Here is a 24,181-nt window from a genome sequence, read left to right on the forward strand (position 1 = left end):
CCCCCGCTTCGCTCATGATGAAGAGGCAGTTGCGGACAAGTTTTGACTTACTCAAACCTCCAAGGGCAGAGCAGGTTGTCCATCGTCAACAACAAGCTCAAGTTGAAAAGAGAGAGAAAAGAGCCAAGGAGAGACGGTTTCATCCGGGAGAGCACGTCCTAGCTCGAAACTACAACAGTGGACCGAAATGGGTTCCTGCTACGGTGATCGCGCAGACGATTGAGACTGCTGAGGACGTCATCTGGAGAAGACACACAGATCAACTGTTGCTAGGAGCAGAGACAGCCACAGAGGCTCCAACGGCTGGTTGGCCTGAACTGTTTCCGGATGATACCGCAAACCAGCATCCTTTGCCACAGTGCTCTTCTCCAACACAGGAAGTCAAAGAGACTGTCCCACCTGTGCAAACTCCTGACTTTCAACTGACACAGGCACCTTCTCCATCCAGGCCTGTGTCAATGCCTACTGCTGTGGATGCCAGCGATGACCGCTGGTATCCTGTCAGAGAGCGGCGGCCTCCAAGATGCTTGGATCTGTAGGCTTAGTGACTTACCCACAAGACTGGGGCAGAATAAACCCCAGGGTAAAGTCAGGGGTTGAGGCAGTCTACCTCTACCCTAGGTTCGTTGAGTGCATTGAAAGTAACTTACCTATTGAGGAATAATGTGGACCTTCCATTTAAGGAGGGGAGGAAATGTTATGTATTGTGTTCTCTCCTCCCACCTGTGGTGGCGCTGTCACAGGAGATAAATGGTTGGGTGTTCTCTCGGTTAAGTTTAGCTCTCTTTGTTCGGAACTTTCCAGAACTTCCTTTCCTTCCAATAAAGCACTTCATGTTTGAATCTCTGAGTTCGGAGTCCTAAATTGTGTCTAGGTAGAAAGGTACTGAAACAACACTTCTACATTCAATGACTTCATACATGTCCAATATAGAAAACTAGCAAAACTGTATCCAAAATGGCAAGAAGGGCCCTCACTAATAGCTAAGCCATGTGAAAATAAGTAAACACGTGGGTTCGGTATCTTAAACTATAGATATACTCAATTTTCCTACATTTATATTGGAGAGGAAGAAAACCATGAGTACATGAAAGCCAAAGGGGAAAATACAAATGTTAACAGCACAATAGTGGTAGTGTAATAAAAAAAAGGGGGGAACAAAGAGGGGTTCAACAACATGCTCCCCTGGGAAAGTTTGAATTTCTGGATTAATAATGCATTCTTGTTAATTTTATGCAGTTTTATACTTAAACTGATCAATTTTTTATCTATATTAAAAAAATTGAATTTTCAACAGCCCAACCAAACCATCAATTCTGACCATCATAGACACAATATTACCACAAGAATTGCAGCAATTGAAGGCAGTGTCCCACCACCATCTTCAGGCATGTGCAATAGGGACACCCAACATGGCTTCATAAAAAGGTCATGTCTTATGAGTCTAATTGTATTTTTTGAAGAAGTTACAAAGTTGGTGGATGAGGGAAGCCCAGTAGACACTGTCTACTTAGACTTCCAAAATGCTTTTGATAAGGTACCACACAAGAGGCTTCTCTAGAAGATTGAAGCCTCTGGTATTAGTGGTAATATATTGAGCTGGATTGAGAACTAGCTGGCAGGACATAGGCAAAAAGTAGTTATAGATGGGTTTGGACAGCGGTCACCAGTGGTGACTCGCAGGGATTGGTGTTGGGACAGTTGCTCTTTACTATATTTACTAGTGATCTGGATGTAGGTGTTGGGGGCACAATCTGAAAATTTGCAGATGATACCAAGATCTGAGAGAATATTCGGACTGTAGACGACAATCGTCTGCTTCATGCAAATTGGGCTCATGACTGGCAAATGATGTATAACTTAGATAAGTGCAGTGTTATGCATGTAGGCAGGGCAAATGCTCAACATTCAAACACCCTTCACAAAAAAGCATTAAAGGTGTAGATAGTAAGAGATTTGGCCATTCTAGTGCAACGCCTTTAAAGGTACATGAACAATGCTGTGAAACGATAGCAAGAGCAAACAGGGTGTTGGGGTGTATCCACAGGACAATTGAGTACAAGACAAGGCATACTATTTTGTCCTTGTACAAGACCTTAGTCAGGCGGCACTTGGAACATTCTCGATGGACCAGAGGGTCATTGTTCGTATGTTTGCCAGTTCTTACTGGGATCTTCCTCCCCTTCCCAACATCGCCGCCGCACCCCCCCCCCCAATTAATCTGGATCAGTCTTGGTTCAGTCGAAGCATGCTCGCCTCCGAATCAGAAGATTGTGGGTTCAATCGGCACGCCAGAGACTTGAGCACTGACACTTCAGTGCAGTATTAAGCGATTCCTGTATTGTCAGAGGTACCAGCATTCAGATGATGTTAAACTGAGGCCCCGTCTCCCCTCTCAGGTGGGTGTAAAGATCCCATGACACTATTCGAAGAGCAGGGTAGTTCTCCCGGTGTGCTGGCCAACATTTATCACTCAACCAGCATCACAGAAAAAAATCTGTTCATTTATCTCATTGCTAGTTGTGAAACCTTGCTATGCCCAAATTGGCTGCCATGTTTCCCTACATTATAACAGTGGCTATGCTGCAAATATACTTCATTTCCTGTGAATTGCTTTGGACGTCCTGTGGTCATGAAAGAAGCTATATAAATGCAAATTCTTCCTATATAAAATCGGTCTTTCTTTCTTTAGCCTGGGATTCTTTACCCACACCTATTCAAGCTGATGCTCACACCCCCTCAATGAAACCTGGCACTCTTTTCCCTCAGCAACCCAACTCAACGTAGCACTCCTTTCAACCTCTCTATTCAAGCTGGCTCACGTTAACTCTTTCCTCCTCTCTCCGTTCATACCGACTCTTGGCCCCCTATGCCTGCCATGTTGGCAGTCTTCAGTTTCCCACCCCCTTTAATGCTGTCAATCCCCTCTCCACACCCTATGTTAATGCTAGAACTCTTCTTTCTCCTAGAATGCTGCTCCCAGATTCTCCCCCTCTCTCCTTTCCACCCCCGCTAACTCCAAAGTACCACACCTACCTTCAGTTTCCTTTACTCTCCCATAGCAGTTTATAGCTCAGAAGGAGGCCATTCAGCCCATTATATCTGCACCGACTTTGCTAGAGAAGTCCAAAACTTATTCCACAGCCCTGATCTTTCCTCAAAGCGCTGTATCTTCCTCTGCTCCAAATATTTATCAACTTTTTTCTTGAAAGGTGCAATGGCACCTGCCTCAAATGCTCCATGGTAAAGTATTACATGTTCCAACACCTTTTATGAAAAGTAGTTTCTCCTAACTTCCCATCTCAATCTGGCTTTTAATTGATGAATCCATTTGCATGCTCTAACTCTATGGCTTTACTATCCTTAATATAATGAGGCATCCAAAACTATACACAGTACTTCTTCACCCTTATGCTCTCTGCCCTTATTTATCAAACCCAAAATGCTATTTTCCTTTATGGCTTCATCTACCTGCACTAGCAATTTCAGGGAATTATGTATTTGAACCTTGGAGTTTGTATTTATTCACACCCTTCAGCATCTTTCCATTGAACTCCCAAGGTATATTACCTCACACTTCTGCAAATTAAATTGCATCTGTCACCTATCTGCCTATTCTGCTAACTTGTCTAATTTCTCATTAAAAAAAAGTCCTCTTCAGTTTACCAAATCCCCCTTTGTGTCAAACAGCATATTTCAATATCATGGTCTCCATGCCCAAGTCCAAATCATCTATACAGACACACCAAGAACAAAAATAGACCCAGCACTGACCCTTGGGGTACACCACTCTGCTTCTCCAATCGAACTAATACCCATTAACCATAACCCTCTGTTTCCTGTCCATCAACCACCGTTCTATCCATGCTGCCACATATCCATTATGCGATATGGCTGACTTTTAAAAAAAACCCTTCTGTGAATCAAATGCGACTTGTCTTAGACAAATTTGTGCTATACATTCCACTCCCTCCCGCCCAACCCACAGAGTTCTGCTGGTAATGAAGTGACTCCATCTGATACACACAACGGGAAGGAAACCCTGTTCATAAGAATCCCCAGGCTGGAATCACGTCATTCGCAACAGGGTACAAAGAGCAGTGTTGATAGGAGAGAGTCCCAATCTAGCATTGAGGGGACCTGGTCCACGCTGATGGTTTTTGTCAGCAAAAACCATGCCCTACAAACGCCGAAAATCAGCATGTATGTGACTTCTTTCACAAGAAGCTCGACAACATCCAGGACAAAGCAGCCCACTTGATTGGCTCCCCATCCACCACCTTAAAAATTCACTCCCTCCACCACCAGCGCACCGTGGCTGCAGTGTGTACCATCTACAAGATGCACTGCAGCAACTTGCGAAGGCTTCTTCGACAGCACCTCCCAAACCCGTGACCTCTACCATCTAGGAAGACATGGGCTGCAGATATATGGGAACACTACCAGCTCCAAGTTCCACTCCAAGTCACACACCATCCTGACTTGGAAATATATCGGCGTTCCTGCATCGTCGCTGGGTCAAAATACTGGAACTCCCTACCCAGCAGCACTGTGGGAGTAGCTTAACCTCATGGACTGCAGCGGTTCAAGGCGGCTGCTCACCACTACCTTCACAAGAGCAATTAGGAATGGGCAATAAATGTTGGCCTTGCCAGCGACGCCCACATCCCATGAATGAATTTTTTTTTTAATTACTGACTTTGTTCCTGGGTGTTTCCCACAAACTCCACCTCAAGATCAGACCCCATTGGTACAGACCTGTTCATGGCTGTAGCATAGCAGGTTGATAGTTTCAATGAAGTCTATGCTTGAGCTAGCTGTGAAGTTGAATCAAATTAATTAATTCTCTATGTGACTGTGGTGCCGAGGTTGAACAGGCTAGAGACGGAAGTTGAGCGCATTTTGGGAGAGACCAATGCCTTCTCCACGAGCATGCAAGCTAACATATGACATGGTTCCTTGGTATTACTGAAAGCGATATTCACCTGCATTTGATTTTTTTTCTAACCTGAACCTGCAATTTTACTGTGCAAGGGACTGAGGGAGTCTGTTATCAGAAAGACTATCGTCAAGCAAACTATTCGTCAAAACAGGCCCTTCTGATGAGTTAAGACTAGACTTCATTTCTAAGTCATGCAGCACTATTGGACAATAAAAGCAAGAATTGTGGGTGTGAATCACTGATAATCAAAGATTTCAAAATCCGGTGCCAGTATGAACAGAACGGGAGAGACAGGAAACTTTGCGATATCCGGCACCGACGGGACCGGCGTGATGCCAATCCATGAAAACTTCCGGACAGACCAGCGCTAATGTTGAAGGATATGGAGGTTTTCATCTCCATATCTAACAACAAACACTGTTTACAGTCGGCCCGTACCTTGGATGCGTCTCTGTAGCTTAGCAACAGCTTCAGAGAGGCTTTCCAGAGACTGACTGTTTAAAAAAATGCTAGGAGAAGAAAAAAAAACCTAACAAAACGGCTGCTGATTTCTGCTGTTAGATCGAGGTTTCCGGCCATACAACCTCCGGATAAACCAAAGTTTCCTGTAATAGAAACGTAGAAGATAGGAACAGGAGTAGGCCATTTGGCCCCTCGAGCCTGTTCTGCCATTTAATGAGATCATGGCTGATCCTCCAAATTCAGTACCCTGTCCCTGCTTTCTCCCTATATCCCTCAATTCCCTTTAGCCTTACGAAATATATCTAACTCCTTCTTGAATATAGAAATTTAATCAAAGGACACCGACCAGGGCAGTAAATGTAAACAGGTCAATGCCGAAAACATGAAAGTTTTGACTGACGTTACTGTTAAGTCTGTGAATGATTTAGTTAATTAAGACACAGACTAATGAGTAACAATAAAAACAGGTCTTTACTGGTTGGAGGTAGGGACTATACTGAATACAAGATTACTGCACAGTGCTTATATACCGGTGTGTTCACCCCCGGCACTACGTCTACAGCAGCCTGAGAAAGTAGTACATCTCTTAAGGTGGAACAGGCTTAAGCTCTCTTAAGGTGGAACAGGTTACATACACAACACTCCTCCCTTCTTAGCTTTATAGTCATCCCCCCATTTAACATAACTTAATAACATATATACATATATAACTTCATGTTTAACGTAACATATCACAGATTCAGTCTCTGCGGAAAACAGTTCACAGATTCAATCTCTGCGGAAAATAGTTCACAGATTCAGTCTCTGTGGTGTAGTCGGTTCACGTTGCTGGAGTGACTCATTCAATAGTCCTTCCATGGATTTAACAGCTTGAACTTCCGAACTGATTTGGCTCCGTTCGGAGGGACCACGTGTGTGATCTGGTAGAGGTGATAATGGTTCAGATGGGTCATCTTCTGTTTTTACTTTTCCTTTTCTGCTTCTTGGAGACTCTCTGGGCTCCATTATCAGCTGCCACAGCTGCCAGCTGCATGCGCAGTTCCTCCTTCTCTTCCTCCTGTTTCCGTCGTAGAGCCAGCTTCTCCCGATGTTCCGTAGACTTTTGGTGCTCCTCCATGATTTCTGCACTTTGGGAGTCGAAGTTACAAGCTGGGCAGGACAGGACATCGTAATATTCGGTGTCGTCCACCAGGTCATGGTAATATTCGGTGTCGTCCTGAGCTAGACCAGTGAGAGGGTCGTCTATTTCCTCCATACCCAGCTGGACGTTAGCCAGCTCTTGTTCCAAATCCAGACATCTTTCCTGAAGAGACTTCTTCATGTGTACCTCTGCATCCAGCTTTTTCTGGGCTTTCAGCAAGTCGTTTACTAGTGACCTCATTTGTGATTTTAATACTTCAACTTCCTTTGGAGATTGATTGATCGGACTATGCAATTCCTCTACCGGAGCAGCTGTTTCAGCGGTCTGTTGTTCTACATTGACGTGAGTCAGCGTACTTTTGGCATCCAATGGCTGCTCTGTTGCAGTCGTTTCAGTCTGTGTCGTCACATCAGCCATCTCAATGACTTTTGAGAGCTCCGAACCCTTTTCCTTTGAAGATCGCAGCTCGTGTTCAAGTTTTTCCCATTTCAGAGTCTTGTCCCTCAGCATATGAAGGAGTTGGCTGACCGTTAACTCTTCTGACACCAGATTATGGCACGCACCTTCAGAACCTGAATCAGCTTTGATTCGTTCGGCCTCCTCGCGCAGATGGTTGGTGTGCTCCTGCTCCATTTTCTCCATCAGTTGCTTCTGTTGCCTTTCCAGATTCTCCCACTCTGTAACAAAGAACTTTTTTATTTCATTCATCTCTTGCTCAAAACGGCGAATCATTTGTTCTAATTGCTGTTGTAGTTTGAAATGGAGTTGAGTTCGAGCCCAGTGTCCCTCAAAAATGTGCATATCAGTAGACTTGACAGACTCAGAATTCTCTGTTAAACTATGTTGTTGTTGCTCAGTGGAATTCTGTGCTGAAACTTTGTCTTTTGCACATGGGTTGGTCTTACCATCATCAGTTCTAGAGTCTGGGCTGATTATCTGCACCGAGTTCTCACTCTTTATGGCTTTTAGCGAATGCCAGTCCATATTTATGTTTCTAAACCACTCCCGGCCTAGTAGTGGTGGACCTCCCTCCGGTAGCACATATAAGTCCATTATTTGACTTCCTTCGCCCTTGTTGGCCACTGCAACCTTTATTGTCCCGATGGGGTACACTCTCTGCCCCGTGTAGGTTGTCAATATAATCTCCGTATCCTGTAGGGGAATATGTTGGAATAACCTTCTGTAATCTTGCTTATTCATGACCGACAATGCCGATCCAGTGTCCAATTCCATTTTTACTTGGACTCCTTCTATCTGAAGAGTAACCCAAATTGTCTGGAAGTCTGCACCCTTACCAACGTTGAGTACCCTTAAGCTAGCCAGTTCAATACTGCTTAAGCCAGCCAGTTCATTACTGCTAGCGTCTGAATCGGACTCCTGTTCGGCCACCTTGTGTACTTTTGCGTATTTTCCTTGCGGTGACTTCTTGTTGCTGGTCTTCTTCCCTGACCTGCATACTCTAGCTATGTGTCCAAGCCTACCACAAGTTCTACATTCTTGGTTTTTAAACCAACACTGGTTCTGATCATGCGTTGTCTTTCCACAACAATAACATTTGCCAGAACTCACACCCAATTTGTGTGCACTGAGCTCCGGTGACCGTAGCTGCATTACTGCCGTGCCTCTCGCTGCGGCTTCGTGTGCTGCTGCCATAGTGACCGCCTTCTCAAGCGTCAGCTCATTCTCCTCGAGCAGTCGCTTTTGTGTATCCTGTTTAAATAAACCACACACAAATTTGTCTCGTAGTGCATCTGTCAGTCCCGTTCCAAACTGGCAATATTTCGCTAATTTACGCAATTCCAGCAAATATTCAGCATTGCTTTCATGCTGTAGCTGCCTTCTGTCGTAAAATTTAAATCGTTCCGCTAGCATCAGCGGCGTGGGGTTTAGATGATCTTTCAGGACAGTAACAATCTCATCGAACGTCTTATCCGCCGGTTCATCTGGTGATAACAGGTGTTTCAATTGCCCGTATGTCTTCGCACCCATTAAATTTAATAATGTTAGAGCTTTATCTTGGTCACGAATTTTATTGGCCTTACAATAATTTTTTACTCTTTCAACATATATGGCCCAATCTTCGAGGTCACTATCAAAGGTGCTAATATTCCCGTGTTTAGGCATCTTCTTCTCTTCTCGAGAACAACACAAGTATTGCTTCACTTATTTCTTGTTTCTGAAAATTCTTATTAATTTTCTAAGATGGCGGTTTCCCGCTTCTGCCTTCTTCCCCAGCGGTTTTCCCACGAAAAATGGCGGCTTTCCCGCGCTTCTCGCTCTCCCCGCCCACTTCAATGGCGGTTTTCCCGCGCTTCTCGTCGCTGACTTTCAGCCCGACTGCGGCCCTTATCTCCTGTGCGATCGCTGGTGCGCCGCCCGCCCGAAGCGGTTCTCAGCCCTTATCACCGGTGCGATCGCTGGCCCGCTAAGCGCCTCCCGCTTGAAGCGGCTCCCGGCCTCTGGCTCACCCACTCGCGCGGCTCTTGCTCGCTCCCTCCCGGGGGCTCTGGCTTACCCGCTCGCGCGTTTCACCGCGGCTCTTATCAGGGATTGCGATCGCCCTTATCTCCCGATCGGTGGCCCGAAACGGCTGAGCGCACTGGATACAGCAAAGTCTATGGGCCCCGACAACATCCCGGCTATCGTGCTGAAGACTTGGGCTCCAGAACTAGCCACGCCTCTAGCCAAGCTGTTCCAGTACAGCTACACCACTGGCATCTGTTTGACAATGTGGAAAACTGCCCAGGTATGTCCTGTCCACAAAAAGCAGCACAAATCCAATCCGGCCAATTACAGCCCCATCAGTCTACTTTCAATCAGCAGCAAAGTGATCGAAGGCATCATCGACAGTACTATCAAGCGGCACTGAATCACCAATCCTTCTTCTTAGGCAGTCCCTCGGAACCGAGGATGACTTGCTTTCACATTATAAATGAGTTCGCAGGTGACTGATTAGTCCAATGCGGGACCTACAGTCTCTGTCACAGGTGGGGCAGACGGTGGTTGAAGGGGCGGGTGGGTGGGGTGTTTGGGTTGACTTTCGCTCCTTGCGCTGCCTGCGCTTGGCTTCCACTTGCTCCGGGCGAAGAGACTCGAGGTGTTCGGTGCCTTCCCGGATGCTTCTCCTCCACTTTGTGCGGTCTTGGGCCAGGGATTCCCAGGTGTCGGTGGGGATGTTACATTTTTTCAAGGAGGCTTTGAGGGTGTCCTTGAAGCGTTTCCTCTGCCCACCTGGGGCTCTCTTGCAGTGCTGGAGCTCCGAGTAGAGCGCTTGTTTTGGGTGTCTCATATCGGGCATGCGGACAAGGTGATCCGTCCATTGGAGCTGATCGAGCATGGTCAAAGCTTCGATGCTGGGGATGTTGGCCTGAGCAAGAACACTGACGTTGGTGCGCCTATCCTGCCAATGGATTTGCAGGATCTTGCGGAGGCAGCGTTGGTGGTACCTGCTCAATGGTGCCTAATTTGGGTTCCACCAAGACCACTCAGCTCCCGACCTCATTACAGCTTTGGTCCAAAAATGGACAAAGGAGCTGAATTCCAAAGGTGAGGCGAGAGTGACTGTCCTTGACATCAAGGCAGCATTTGACGGACTGTAGCATCAAGGAGCCCTAGTAAAACTGAAGTCAATGGGAATCGGGGGGGAAACTCTCCAACAACTGGAGTTATACCTAGCACAAAGGAAGATGGTTGTGGTGGCTGAAGGTCAATCATCACAGCCCCAGGACATCGCTGCAGGAGTTCCTCAGAGCAGTGTCCTAGGCCCAACCATCTTCAGCTGCTTCATCAATGACCTTCCCTCCAACATAAGGTCAGAAATGGGGATGTTCGCTGATCAGCGCCATTCACAATTCCTTAGATAATTAAGCAATCCATGTCCGCATGCAACAAGACCTGGACGGCGTTCAGGTTTGGGTTGATAAGTGGTAAGTAACATTGGCGCCACACAAGTGCCAAGCAAGGACTATCTCCAACAAGTGAGAGTCTAACCACTGCCCCTCGACATTCAATGGCATTACCATCGCCGAATCCCCCACCATCAATTTCCTGGAGGTCACCATTGACCAGAAATTTAACTAGACCAGCCACATAAATACTGTGGCAACAAGAGCAGGTCAAGGGCTAGGTATTCTGTGGCGAGTGTCTCACCTCCTGACTCCCCAAAGCCCTTCCACCATCTACAAGGCACAAGTAAGGAGTGTGATGGAATACTCTCCACTTGTCTGGATGAGTGCAGCTCCAACACTCAAGATGCTCGACACCATCCAGGAAAAAGCAGCCCGCTTGATTAACACCCCATCCACCACCTTAAACATTCACTCCCTCCACCACCGGCATACCGTGGCTGCAGTGTGTACCATCTACAAGACGCACTGCAGCAACTCGCCAGGACTCCTTCGCCAGCACCTCCCAAACCCGCGACCTCTTCCACCTAGAAGGACAAGGGCAGCAGGCACATGGGAACACCACCTCCTCCAAGTTCCCCTCCTCGTTACACACCATCCTGACTTAGAAGTATATTGCCAATCCTTCATCGTCGCTGGGTCAAAATCCTGGAACTCGCTACCTAACAGCACTGCGGGAGCACCTTCACCACACGGACTGCAGCGGTTCAAGGTAGCGGCTCATCACCACCTTCTCAAGGGCAATTAGGGATGGGCAATAAATGCTGGCCTTGCCAGCAACGCCCACATCCCATAAACAAATTTTTAAAAACTCTAGCATGCTATAAATCATTGGGAGTGTCTTGGGTATTTCTCTCTCGCTCTCCCGCCATCCAATTGGATGGCAGAAAATTCATCTGACTGTGGGAACTGAACTAAGAAAGGGTGAATATATTCAGATTCAAGACAGTGCTCTGGATTAGTGCATGGTTGCTGGAATAATGGAAGGCCACAAGTCGTAGGCCAAAGTAAATTTAGGTCAGATGATCATATTCAGCCCTAAAAAGATGATGAAACCACATAGTGCTCCAGTGAGTTTACTAATATATTTAGTTAACGGAAGAAAGTGACAAATATCAGAGGGAGGGAGAGAAGTAAAAAGTAATCGAAGTGTGACATCACCAGAAAGCAGGTAAGTGATTGGTTGGTGAGTATTTCTCTCTTTTTTAAACTTTAACTCTGTGGTTTATAGTTTCTAGGGTCTGTGTGGTGTAGCGGGGACTGTTGGTAAACCAGGGCCCTTAAGTATATAATTTACCTGTAGTGTAATTGGTGGGATTGATTTGATTTAATTTAATTTGAATTAATTAAAGGATATGTCATGACAGGAGAGCTCGGCCCCGTGGTATGCTCCTCCTGCGCTATGTGGGAACTCAGGGACACTTCCTGTGTCCCTGACAACTGTGTGTACAGGAAGTGTATCCAGCTGCAGCTACTGGCAGACCGCATTGCGACACTGCAGCTGCGATTGGACACATACTGGACCATTCGCGATGCTGAGGACGTCGTGGATATCACGTTTAAGCAGTTAGTCACACCACAGGCAAAGGTTGCACAGGCAGAAAGGGAATGGGTGACCAACAGGCAGAGTAGTAGGCGCAGGCAGGTAGTGCAGGAGTCCCCTGTGGACATCCCCCTCTCAAACAGATATACCACTCTGAATACTGTTGAGGGGGATGGCTTACTAGGGGAAGGCAGCAGCAGCCAACTTCCTGGCACCATGGGTGGTTCTGCTGCACAGGACAGGAGGAAAAAGAGGGGTAGAGCTATAGTAATAGGGGGTTCTATTGTAAGGGGAATAGATAGGTGTTTCTGCGGCCGCAAACCAGGCTCCAGCATGGTGTGTTGCCTCCCTGGTGCAAGGGTCAAGGATGTCTCAGAGCGGCTGCAGAACATTTTGGAAGGGGAGGGTGAACAGCCAGTTGTCGTGGTGTATATAGGTACCAACGATATAGGTAAAAAACGTGATGAGGTCCTAAAAGCTGAATATAGGGAGTTAGGAGGTAAATTAAAAAATAGAACCTCCAAGGTAGTAATCTCAGGATTGCTACCAGTGCCACGTGCTAGTCAGAGTAGAAATAGAAGGATATTTCAGATGAATACGTGGCTAGAGGAATGGTGCAAGGGGGAGGGATTCAAATTCCTGTAACACTGGAACCGGTTCTGGGGGAGGTGGGACCAGTACAAACTGGACGGTTTGCACCTGGCGGGACCGGGACCGATGTCCTAGGGGGAGTGTTTGCTAGTGCTCTGGGGGAGGGTTTAAACTAAAATGGAAAGGGGTTGAGAACCTGAGCAGGGAGGCAGAGGAAAGTGAAACAAGGATAAAAGCAAAAGATAGGAAGGAGAAAAACAAAAGTGGCAGTCAGAGAAATCAACGGTTTAAATCAAACACGGCCACAGTAAATAATAATTCTAATAGGTTTAAGAGCGTTAAAAAAACAAGCCTGAATCCTTTGTGTCTTAATGCGAGGAGCATTCGTAATAAGGTGGATGAATTAGCTGCGCAAATAGAGGTAAACAAATATGATTTGATTGGGATTACGGAAACATGGCTCCAGAGTGGCCAAGGCTGGGAACTCAACATCCAGGGGTATTCAATATTCAGGAAAGATAGGCAAAAAGGAAAGGGAGGTGGGGTAGCATTGCTGGTTAAAGAGGGGATTAACACAATTGTAAGGAAGGATATTAGCTCTGATGATGTGGAATCTGTATGGGTAGAACTGAGAAATACCAAGGGGCAGAAAACGTTAGTGGGAGTGGTACAGGAAACTTTCGTTTAACCGGAGGTTAAATTTCCGGAAAGCTCTCTCTAACGGCAAAATTCAGGAGCCGTTTCCCATAAGTTTTTTTACTTCTCGTTGCTTTTTTTTTCCAGTCAGGCTCTGCAAGGTCTAGCTGAAGCTGTTGCTTAGCTACAGAGACGCTTTAAAGCTGCAGCCGACTGTTTTGAAGCTGTTGGGTTTGTTGATTCACACGGAGCTCAAAAGCATGTTTGGCATAAAAATAAAACAAAAAAGGTGACTCAACCGTGGCTAACAAGGGAAATTAGGGATAGCATAAGATCCAAGGAGACGACATATAAATTGGCCAGAAAAAGCAGTAAACCGGAGGATTGGGAGCAGTTTAGGATTCAACAAAGGAGGACAAAGGGATTAATTAAGGGGAAAATAGAATATGAGTAAGCTTGCAAGGAACATAAAAACTGACTGTAAAAGCTTTTATAGATATGTGAAGAGAAAAAGATTGGTGAAGTCAAGCGTAGGTCCCTTGCAGTCAGAATCAGGGGAATTTATAATGGGAAACAAAGAAATGGCAGACCAATTAAATACATATTTTGGTTCTGTCTTCACAAAGGAGGACACAAGTAACCTCCCAGAGATGTCGGGGAACATAGGGTCTGATGAAAGGGAGGAACTGAAAGAAATCAGTATTTGTAGGGAAATGGTCTTAGGGAAATTGACGGGATTGAAGGCCGATAAATCCCATGGGCCTGATAATCTACATCCTAGGGTACTCAAGGAAGTGGCTCTAGAAATAGTAGATGCATTGCTGATCATCTTCCAACATTCGATGGAATCTGGAACAGTACCCATGGATTGGAGGGTAGCTAATGTTACCCCACTATTCAAAAAAGGTGGTAGAGAGAAAACGGGGAATTACAGGCTGGTAAGCCTGACATCGGTAGTGGGGAAAATGCTAGAGTCCATTATAAAAGATGTAATAGCAGAGCACTTGGAAAACAGTGACAGGATCGGACAAAGTCAACATGGATTTACAAAAGGTAAATCGTGCATGACTAATCTACTGGAATTTTTTGAGGATGTAACTGGTAAAATAGATAAGGGAGAACCAGTGGATGTGGTGTATTTGGACTTTCAAAAGGCTTTCGATAAGGTCCCGCATAAGAGATTAGCGTGTAAAGTTAAGGCACATGGGATTGGGGGCAAGGTATTGACTTGGATAGAGAACTGGTTGGCAGACAGAAAGCAAAGAGTTGGAATAAACGGGTCTTTTTCCGAGTGGCAGGCAGTGACTAGTGGGGTACCGCAGGGATCGGTCCTTGGACCCCAGCTATTCACAATATATATTAATGATCTAGACAAGGGAATTAGATGTAATATCTCCAAGTTTGCAGATGACACAAAGCTGGGTGGGCGTGTGTGCTGTGAGGAGGATGCCGAGAAACTCCAGGATGATTTGGACAGGTTGGGTGATTGGGCAGAAGCATGGCAGATGCAATATAACGTGGATAAATGTGAGGTTATCCACTTTGGTGTCAAAAACAGGAAGGCAGATTATTATCTGAATGGCAATAGATTATGAGAAGGGGAAGTGCAATGAGACCTGGGTGTCCTTGTGCACCAGTCACTGAAGGTAAGCATGCAGGTACAGCAGGCGGTTAAGAAGGCAAATGGTATGTTGGCCTTCGTAGCAAGAGGGTTTGAGTACAGGAACAAGGATGTATTGCTGCAGTTGTACAGGGCCTTGGTGAGACCACATCTTGAGTATTGCGTGCAGTTTTGGTCGCCTTATCTGAGGAAGGATGTTCTTGCCATGAAGGGAATTCAGCGAAGATTCATCAGGCCGATACCTGGGATGGCAGGAATGACGTATGAGGAGAGATTGGGTCGATTGGGCTTATACTCGCTGGAGTTTAGAAGAATGAGAGGGGATCTCATTGAAAGTTATAAAATTCTGGCAGGACTGGACAGACGAGATGCAGGAAGGATGTTCCCAATGGTCGGGGAGTCCAGAACCAGGGGTCACAGTCTAAGGATAAGGGGTAAGCCATTTAGGACAGAAATGAGGAGGAATTTCTTCACCCAGAGAGTGGTGAACCTGTGGAATTCTCTACCACAGAAGGCAGTAGAGGCCAATTCATTAAATATATTCAAGAAGGAGTTGGATATATTTCTTTAGGCTAAAGGGATCAAGGGATATGAGGAGAAAGCAGGGACAGGGTACTGAATTTGGATGATCAGCCATGATTGCATTGAATGGCGAAGCAGGCTCAAGGGGCCGAATGGCCTACTCCTACTCCTATCTTCTATGTAAATATGCATCTGATCATTTGAATTACCAATCCTATCATTTTTAATCATTTTTGTGTAATTAGCTCAATGATAAATCTTTTGCTCCTTACCTCTATGTCTGTCTGAAAATTAAACAAGTCAATTCTCTGCCAGTTGCTGCCATCCAATGCCAGGATATTCCATGCCTGTAAAATAATTGATAAGAGCAATTAATGAATCCTTGCCAGTGTCGCCTCAACATCAAAATAAATCAATCTCATGGGTACTCCAGCACCTGGTTTCTGATGTTTATCATGGTCATGCACATTACAAAATATGCTTAAAATGCAAGTAGCTGTTCTTCCCTCTCTGAAGCCTCTATTTCTTTCATTTTTTTGCTTATTCTCCCACAGTGGATTTGAAGTATTTCCTTCAAATGCAAACACTTTTATTCCTGCTTTCTCCTTCCTTAAAATTTTTATCCTTCCTCTCAACTATTTTGAAGTACATACAAAATACTAGAATGCTTTCTTCCATCAGTATATGCATAGTTCTTGAGACTGCTGTTGGTGTAGCACTGGCCAAGGAGGTTTTTGCTATGGTTACCTTTCCAATAACTATCACAGTCCAAGCTTTGCTGACTGAGCGACGGGTTGGTTGACTCTTGCCGCAATGTCTAAGGTCAGTATCAAGATATCTCAAATATCTCCTCAATCAGCAAGATGGAAAAAAAATCCCAAATGGCGTTAGCTAATTTTTTTATTAGCTAATTTTTTTATTGAGTGATTTAAACTCTCTCTCTCTATATATATATATATATATATATATATAATATATATATATATATATATATAAACACTTAAAAGGAAATCCTTTTTAAAAATCTTTTCCTGCTTCTTTCACCTCAGTTATTTGTAAATGTGATGCCTGGGTCACAGTACACCGAGTACTGGAGTTCCATAGGAGTACAGTGAAGACTTATGATGCATTCACCTTATGTTTAGAATTGCTCCATAGGAGTTGGAACTCTCCAGTTTCTATTTTACCTGGTTCTCAGGTGATGTGACTTCTCGTGGTGTGCTCTGGGTATGGTAGCTCCACAGGAGCAGGGTGAAAATTGCCAACCCTACAACATATCTATTCTCTTTCTCAGACACACACACAAAATTTGTTCACAACAGCTCTAAGTTCCAGCACCTAGGCCCAAGTGCCAGAGGGCAAGCCTATGCAGCAGAAACTCCTTGCTGGCATTTCTATCATCATCCTGTGTTGATTTTTCTATACCTTTAGTGATATTTTGGGAGATTACATAATTTGTGTGTGTGCTTGTAATGTTATTTCCAGCTATAAAGAAGCAAACAGTCAGAAGTTAAGACATTATTGAGTAATTTGGTTGGTTTTGTGGTACCTTTTTTCAAGGTGATAATTTTGAAAATAAAACTGAAAGATTTGACTGCATGCTTTCTGCCGGTTAGTTGTCCCTTGGTACTTTTTGATTTGTTCACATTTAATCAACTGGATATTTCATCATTCACTTAACTGATAAGTGGTTATTTGAGCCAATCTTCTTGTTCTTTGCTCTAGGGACATGAAAGTGAGGCAATCCACCTCAGAGCATCAAGTATGGTGCAAAGAATACAGAACTAGATGCAAGACTTTTAATAGACATTCCTTCCCTAACTTAAATTGAGTTTGGCAAGATCATGTTTGGTAATAAAAACACAATGTGAATAAGAAAGAAGCCATTTTGTCTTCACTTTGCTCCTTCCAATAGCTCACATCCAGTCAGTGCCATAAGAATTCTTCATATTTAATCTCATGGAATAATCAGACGGTAAAATTATCAAATCAGAACTCTGAAATTTCTTTGACTAAGGTAATCAAGTTGAAATTCACAGATCCGCAGGAACCAATGCATCATAGCGAATAAATCATTGAAGGTCTTCAAGTACAGGTAGACTATCCTTTATCCGAAAACCTCGGGACCAGCCGAGTTTCGGATAAAGGAGAATTTCGGATGGTGGGTCGGCGGGGGGTCGTGCGCACGACTTACGCTGACGCTCAGCGTAAGTCAGTCGGGGGTCGGGTCGGCGGTTGTCGGGGCTGGCGGGGTCCGCGGTTGTCGGGGCCCGCGGGGGGGGGGGGGGTCGGCGGTTGTCGGGGCTCGCGGGGGGGGGGGGGTCGGCGGTTGTCGGGGCTGGCGGTTGTCGGGGCTGGCGGGGTCGGCGGTTGTCAGGGTCCGCGGGGGGGTCGGCGGTTGTCGGGGCTGGCGGGGTCGGCGGTTGTCGGGGCTGGCGGGGTCGGCGGTTGTCGGGGCTGGCGGGGTCGTGCGCACGACTTACCCTTTATCCGAACTTCCGCAACTGGAACCCTCTAAAAAACCGAAGGTTTTTTCGTTCAGCGTAAGTCGTACGCACGACTTACGCTGAACGAAAAAACCTTCGGTTTTTAGAGGGTTTCGGTTTTCGGAAGTCCGGATAAAGGGTAGTCTACCTGTAGTAACGAGGCTATTAAGAAAGCTGTACTGCTACAGATAATATACACAATATGAAACGAAGAATGCTACACTTGGATTGTACAAAGTTGGTATAGCCACATTTGTAACAGTGCATCTAGTTTTGGTGGCAGGGAATGCCTAGGCCTTGAAGTTACAAGGGTGGCCAAATTATATCCAGTCTTAGGGTTCTTATCCATCAAGATAGGCTCCAGGAGCTAATTTTATGAGAGAAATGCAGACTAGGGGGAAATACAGTTGAGGTTTTTAGAATAATGAAAGGGAATAGATTCTATCCAATTGAATAATTAATTGGAGATGGATAGCAATGGGAGAACTAGTGGGTAATGATTATTATAAAATATACAAGAGTTGGTTAGATGCTAGGAATTCCTTTTCACAGGGAGTCATTGCCCACGGGAACAGATTACAGAAACATATGGATAGTCTGCCGTCCTTCAAAAAAAAGAACTGAACAAGTTCCTGAGAAGGGAGGACGTTTTAAGTTATAAAGGATTGGGTAGGGTGGTAGGTGGAAATAGGAAGTCTCGAGTTTGCATTAAGGAGTCAGAGGGGAATTTCCCCAGAGTTTTTCTCTAAATTTAGATTTTTCACCTCCCAGGAGCTTGCATACGTTGGGTGGAGGGGAGGTGTTGAGTCAATTGCACAAGGCAGTATTATGTCTGGATTGGGTGCGCCCGACAGACCTGATGGTCTTTTGCCACCCTCCTCTTTCATGTGTTCACATGTGTCTACTATTATACCCAGGCCTCTTTTGGAGTCCCTTTATGCTAATATACAATTACTTTCATAGATTACATCAGAAAAATGAGAAGTATTTAAACACTTTACATTTATGAGTCTATCACTTTCTATTGCACAGCTTTTCCTCCAGTTTGGCTAACTTGTTATCAATTATATGAGCCATAATCTTTTCAAAAGCCTTTATATAGCCTTTTACCAAAATATCTTCTAAAATTATAAGCAAATTGTATCCCCTGGATAGACCGCCCCTACTAATTCAACGAATTCCAGTGATTGTGGGGCACAACCTATTGTTTTTAAACACAATGTTCCCTGTAAGCTGCACTTTGTTCTGTGCAGCCTGTTTCTTTTACTGCGAGGTCCCTTTAATTTTCTGCGCATGCAAGGTACTTACAACGGAAAAGCTGATGAGCGACCTATGCAGGACCTTTCCCACTGCTGCGCGGCCACGCAGCTTAGAAGGAACATTGATGGTGACTACTTCTTATCTTTGATCTTTAGATGAAGCATTTTTCCCCATTCGGCCCATTGTGTCTGTGCCGGCCAGCTATCCAATTAGTCCCACTCCCCAGCTCGTTCCCCATAGCCCTGTAAATTATTCCTTTTTAAAGTATATATCGGCTTCCCTTTTGAAAGTTACCACTGAATCTGCTTCCACCACCCTTTCAGGCAACGCATTCCAGATCATAACGACTTGCTGTGTAAATAAAATTGTACTCCCTTGTTCTTTTGCCAATTACCTTAAATCTGTGTCCTCTGGTTACAAACCATCCTGCCAGTGGAAACAGTTTCTCCCTATTCACTATCAAAACCCCTCATAATTTTTAATACCTCTATTAAAGTTCCCCTTAACATTCTCAGCTCTAAAGGAGCACAACCCCAGTTTCTCTGGTCTCTCCACATAACTGAAGTCTCTCGTCCCTGGCCCCCTTCTGGCAAGTCTCCTCTGCACCCTCTCCAAGGCCTTGACATCTTTCCTAAAGAGTGGTGCCCAGAATTGAACAATACTCCAGCTGATATCTAACCAGTGATTTAGAAAAGATTTACTATTCACTTCCTTGCTTTTGTACTCTATGCCTCTACTTATAAAGCTAAGAATCCTGAAAAAAACAGCTTTATCAATTTTTCCTGCCACCTACAAAAGATTTGTGTACGTGAACCCCCAAGTGTCTCTGTTCCAGTATCCACTGTAAAATAGTACGATTTTGTTTATACTGCCTCTCCTCACTTTTCCTTCCAAAATGCATCACTTCACACTTGTCTGCATTAAATGTCATCTGCCATGTTTCAGCCCATTGCACCAGTCTCCCAGGTTCATCGTTTTTTTTAATATTCACTATCCTCTTCATTCCTCAGTCACAGTTCCTGTGTTTATGCAGCTCCTAATAATACTGACCAGAACCTCGCCTGCTTCTTCTCATTTCCAAGGATTCTAGGGTGTATGTGTCTGCTTTAGGTGCCCTGTAGACAATTAATTTCTTGAGTTTCTTTATAATGCACTTCCCTGATCCTGATATACATCATGATAAATATATAGATTCCCATGCCAAAATACCTGGATCTAGCATTTATCTAGAAGTTTCATTTGTAAATACCATTATGAAGAATTAATGTAACACCTGTGTTTATTAACCCTCCCTAATATTCCTCTCCTGCTTGTACATAACTAAAAACATTTATTTGGATCCCTTTTTCTGAAGTCTATAATTTGCCATTATATTGGGTGCTTTCATATTATATTGCTCATTTTAATTATTCTCAACTAAACATATGTAACCCCTTCACGGTTCTCTAGATATATGTGAGATGTGGTCTCTATTGTAGACAGTATTCTATAGTCCAGTAAGGAGATCACTACTACAATGGCTTAATTCTAATTATCTTACTTTATAGTTTTAACGTCAGACAGTATAAGAAGATTACGGGTCAATGACCTAAATTAGACATTTGCATACATTAGAATGAATCTAGACATAATAAACATACATTCTCCATTTATATGGATTCAAAGGAGAATCTGTCCCTGTGTCCAAATTCGAGTGCACTCTTTCGTTGGCGCGCTTAAGTTGGAGCTCATGGTATGTATAATGTCTGCAAGACTTACGACTCCGAACCCCTTCGTTGAATTCTCTTCACGATCACTGAATCCCACTTTGAGTTCTGGATGCAGAGCTACTAATACGAAGGGCGGCGGCCGAGTTTGGAAACCCGGGACAGGATGCGGCAGCCATTTGCCTCCTGAGCCCTCTTTTCAGAGCTCCTGCCCTCTTTTTTTCCAGTCGCTCCTTTTTTCCCGCTCGAAAACCCCGACTCCACCCCTTCCTCCTGGGGTTTCTGCCTGGAGACTGCGCAGCCTCACTGTCTGCAACAGTTGATACTGGTGCAGAATTATGGAAAGTCTGCTCTTAGTCACATTGTGTCCTTAAAAGTTCTTGCCGTACCTTCACATGGGCAACTTTAACCCAGGGATTTATAACAATGATAATACAGTGTCTAAGTTAAAGATTGATAACCATACTTAGCGTACATAACATTTCCAGTGGGTATTACACTCCCCCCCCTACCAAATATAGGCATGTCCCCATGACTAATGAACTTTACACATAAGTGGTTGCATGCTTCCCAACCATGTATAAAGGGAGGGAACATATCGAACCGTAGGGGCTATCATTACACTTGGCACTCCTAGTGTACTGTATGTCAATCTTTCAGGAACCTTCTTAACTCGCTGTGAGCTCCTTATTTTGGATACCCGGTCTTCAGTTCCTTCAACTACGTTGGAGGCGTTGGTTCCTTTGTTATCATACCTTTCAGTCTCTTTTATCTCCTTCTCGGAAGCATCTGGTTCTTCCCAGACCATGTCCAAGTCTGAGCTAAATGGTTCAGACAATTCATCCAGATTCTGTCTTGTGTGTCTTTCTGGGAGGTCGTACCATAGATCCCATTCTTCATCTTCCGACTCATCAGGTTCCTCATGATCCACACACTGTGTCATGGGTTTTCTGTCTTCTGGAACAAAGTTTCCTGGTTTCTCGTTTTTTTCCTTCTTCTTCTCTGCAGAGTTCTCCTACTAGGTGTTGGCTCATTATCCGCTGGCGGATCCAGACGCACTTGCTGTCCCAATGGCAGGATATGATTCCGGTGCAGTATTTTTATGGGTCCATTCCCACCTGCAGATTTTAGCCGAAACACAGGTAGTTGTGACATTTGACTTTCAACAATGTAAGGTGTAGAAGCCCAGCGGTCTGCTAACTTATGTTTCCCTTGAAGTCCTAGGTTCCATATGAGAACTCGGTCACCAGGCATGAGTTGGGAAAAACGGATCTTCTGGTCATACCTCTGCTTATTTCCTTTATTCTGTTTGGCAGAAACAGACTCAGCAAGTTCATAAGCAGCTTGCAATTCCTTTCTCATGTCAGATACATACTTGAGGTAAGTTCTCTGTGATGTGCCATCACTGGATACTCCGAAACACAAATCCACCGGCATCCTCGCTTCACGTCCAAACATGAGGTAGTACAGTGAAAAACCAGTAGCGTCATTTCGGGTACAATTATAAGAATGAACAAGATGTCCAATGTGCCGACTCCACTTGTTCTTTCGCTTTGAATCCAGCGTTCCAAGCATGTCTAACAAAGTACGGTTAAACCGCTCAGGTTGAGGATCTCCCTGAGGATGGTATGGAGTTGTTCTTGACTTCTCAATCCCGAGCGTGGACAACAACTCATGTAGAAGTCTACTTTCAAAGTCTCTACCTTGATCACTGTGTATTCGCTTTGGCAGTCCATAGTGGATGAAGTATTTCTCCCACAACACTTTGGCAACGGTGGATGCTTTCTGATCCTTTGTGGGAAAAGCTTGGGCGTAGCGAGTATAATGATCTGTAATGACCAAGACATTTGCGGTATTGCTGGAATCGGGTTCGATGGACAGAAAATCCATACAGACACGGTCTAGAGGTCCATCACTTTGCATGTGAAACAGAGGAGCAACTCTTTTAGGTAAAGTCTTTCTCTGGACACAACGTGCACAGGACTTGCAGAACTCCTCAACCGCAGACTTCATACGCGGCCAATAGAATCTGTCCTTGACCAACCCATAGGTCTTATCTACTCCCAGATGACCTGCGTCATCATCCAAAGACTTCATCACTATTTCTCTGTACTTTTCAGGCAGGACCAACTGTGAATGACATGGTTTAGTGGGTGGGTGAGTGATTCTACACAACACTCCCTCTTTAATTTCCAAGTGGCCCCATTCTCTTAGGAGCAGATGACAGTCAGGATGTTTTGATTTGTCAATCTGTGTAATATCACCCAGACGGAGAGCTGAAAACACCTCATGAATACAGGGATCCTCCTGTTGTGCTTTGGATATTTCAGATGAACACAACATGGGTAAGTTTTGTACATCCAAACTGGAAAGGTTGCAAAATGCCTGGGGAACAGCATGCATTGACGCTCCCAAGTGGTCAATCTCTCGGGCATGAAATGAATTCTTTGGTCCAGATACCACGGACATCTGACATTACTTTCACATCTGCTGAAGCAACATCTTTCCACTCTGGTTTCTGGTAGTGTGGGCAACGAGACAGAGCATCTGCGTCAATGTTCTGGTTCCCAGGTCTGTACCTGAGACTAAAGTCGTAAGCAGATAGTGCAGCAAGCCAGCGGTGGCATCAAGTTTTGCCGAAGTCAACACATAGGTTAATGGATTATTGTCTGTCCTCACTTCAAACTTCGCTCCATACAGATAATCCTGCAGCTTATCCACCACCCCCCACTTCAACGCCAAGAATTCTAGCTTATGAGCTGGGTAGTTACGCTCTGATGGCGTAAGACTGCGATTGATGAACGCTACGGGTCTCAGCCCTGCTCCTTGGTCCTGATACAACACACCACCCAACCCTTCTTGACTGGCATCCACGTGTAGCACATATGGCAGCTGTGGGTTTGCAAAAGCCAACACGGGGGCTTGAGTAAGACTTTATTTTAAGGTGTGGAAGGCCTCTTCGCATTTCTCATCCCATCTAACACCAAAAGGCTCAGAGGGTTTGAAGTAGTCCTTGTTCTCTTTACCTTTAGCCTTTTTCTTCCTCTCGGCTGGTGGGAGGTAACCAGCCAGCAGCTGATTCAGAGGATGGGCCACTTTGGAGTAATCCTGCACAAAGCGCCTGTAATATCCGCAGAACCCAAGAAATGACCGCAAGGCAGTCACTGCGTTCGGTTTGGGCCATGTGGTAACAGCTTCGATCTTGGATGGATCTGTGGCTACTCCATCCTGTGATACAATATGCCCCACATAGGACACGGATGTTTGGCAAAACTGACACTTGTCCAATGATAGCTTGAGACCTTCATCCTCCAGGCGACCAAGCACTTTCAGCAACCGAGCTTCGTGTTCTTCAAGGGTTGCCCC

General features: G+C 45.0%; 1 protein-coding gene across 7 annotated transcripts in view; it reads right to left on the reverse strand.

Moving 5' to 3' along the window:
- Nucleotides 1-24,181, reverse strand: part of fbxl2 (F-box and leucine-rich repeat protein 2) — a 321,753-nt gene that overhangs the window by 228,672 nt on the left and 68,900 nt on the right. For all 7 annotated transcript variants that reach the window (XR_015079120.1, XR_015079121.1, XM_085993892.1 and 4 more), the window contains exon 4: nt 15,636-15,710. Coding sequence is in view for 5 of the 7 variants with exons in the window: in XM_085993892.1 (XP_085850018.1) it covers nt 15,636-15,710 (75 nt within the window). In the remaining 2 variants the exon portion in view is untranslated. The remainder of the gene's footprint in view (nt 1-15,635; nt 15,711-24,181) is intronic.

This window comes from Somniosus microcephalus, chromosome 7 (assembly GCF_052327205.1).
Source record: "Somniosus microcephalus isolate GS21.2 chromosome 7, FLI_Smic_1.0, whole genome shotgun sequence".
Classification (NCBI taxonomy): Eukaryota; Metazoa; Chordata; class Chondrichthyes; order Squaliformes; family Somniosidae; genus Somniosus; species Somniosus microcephalus.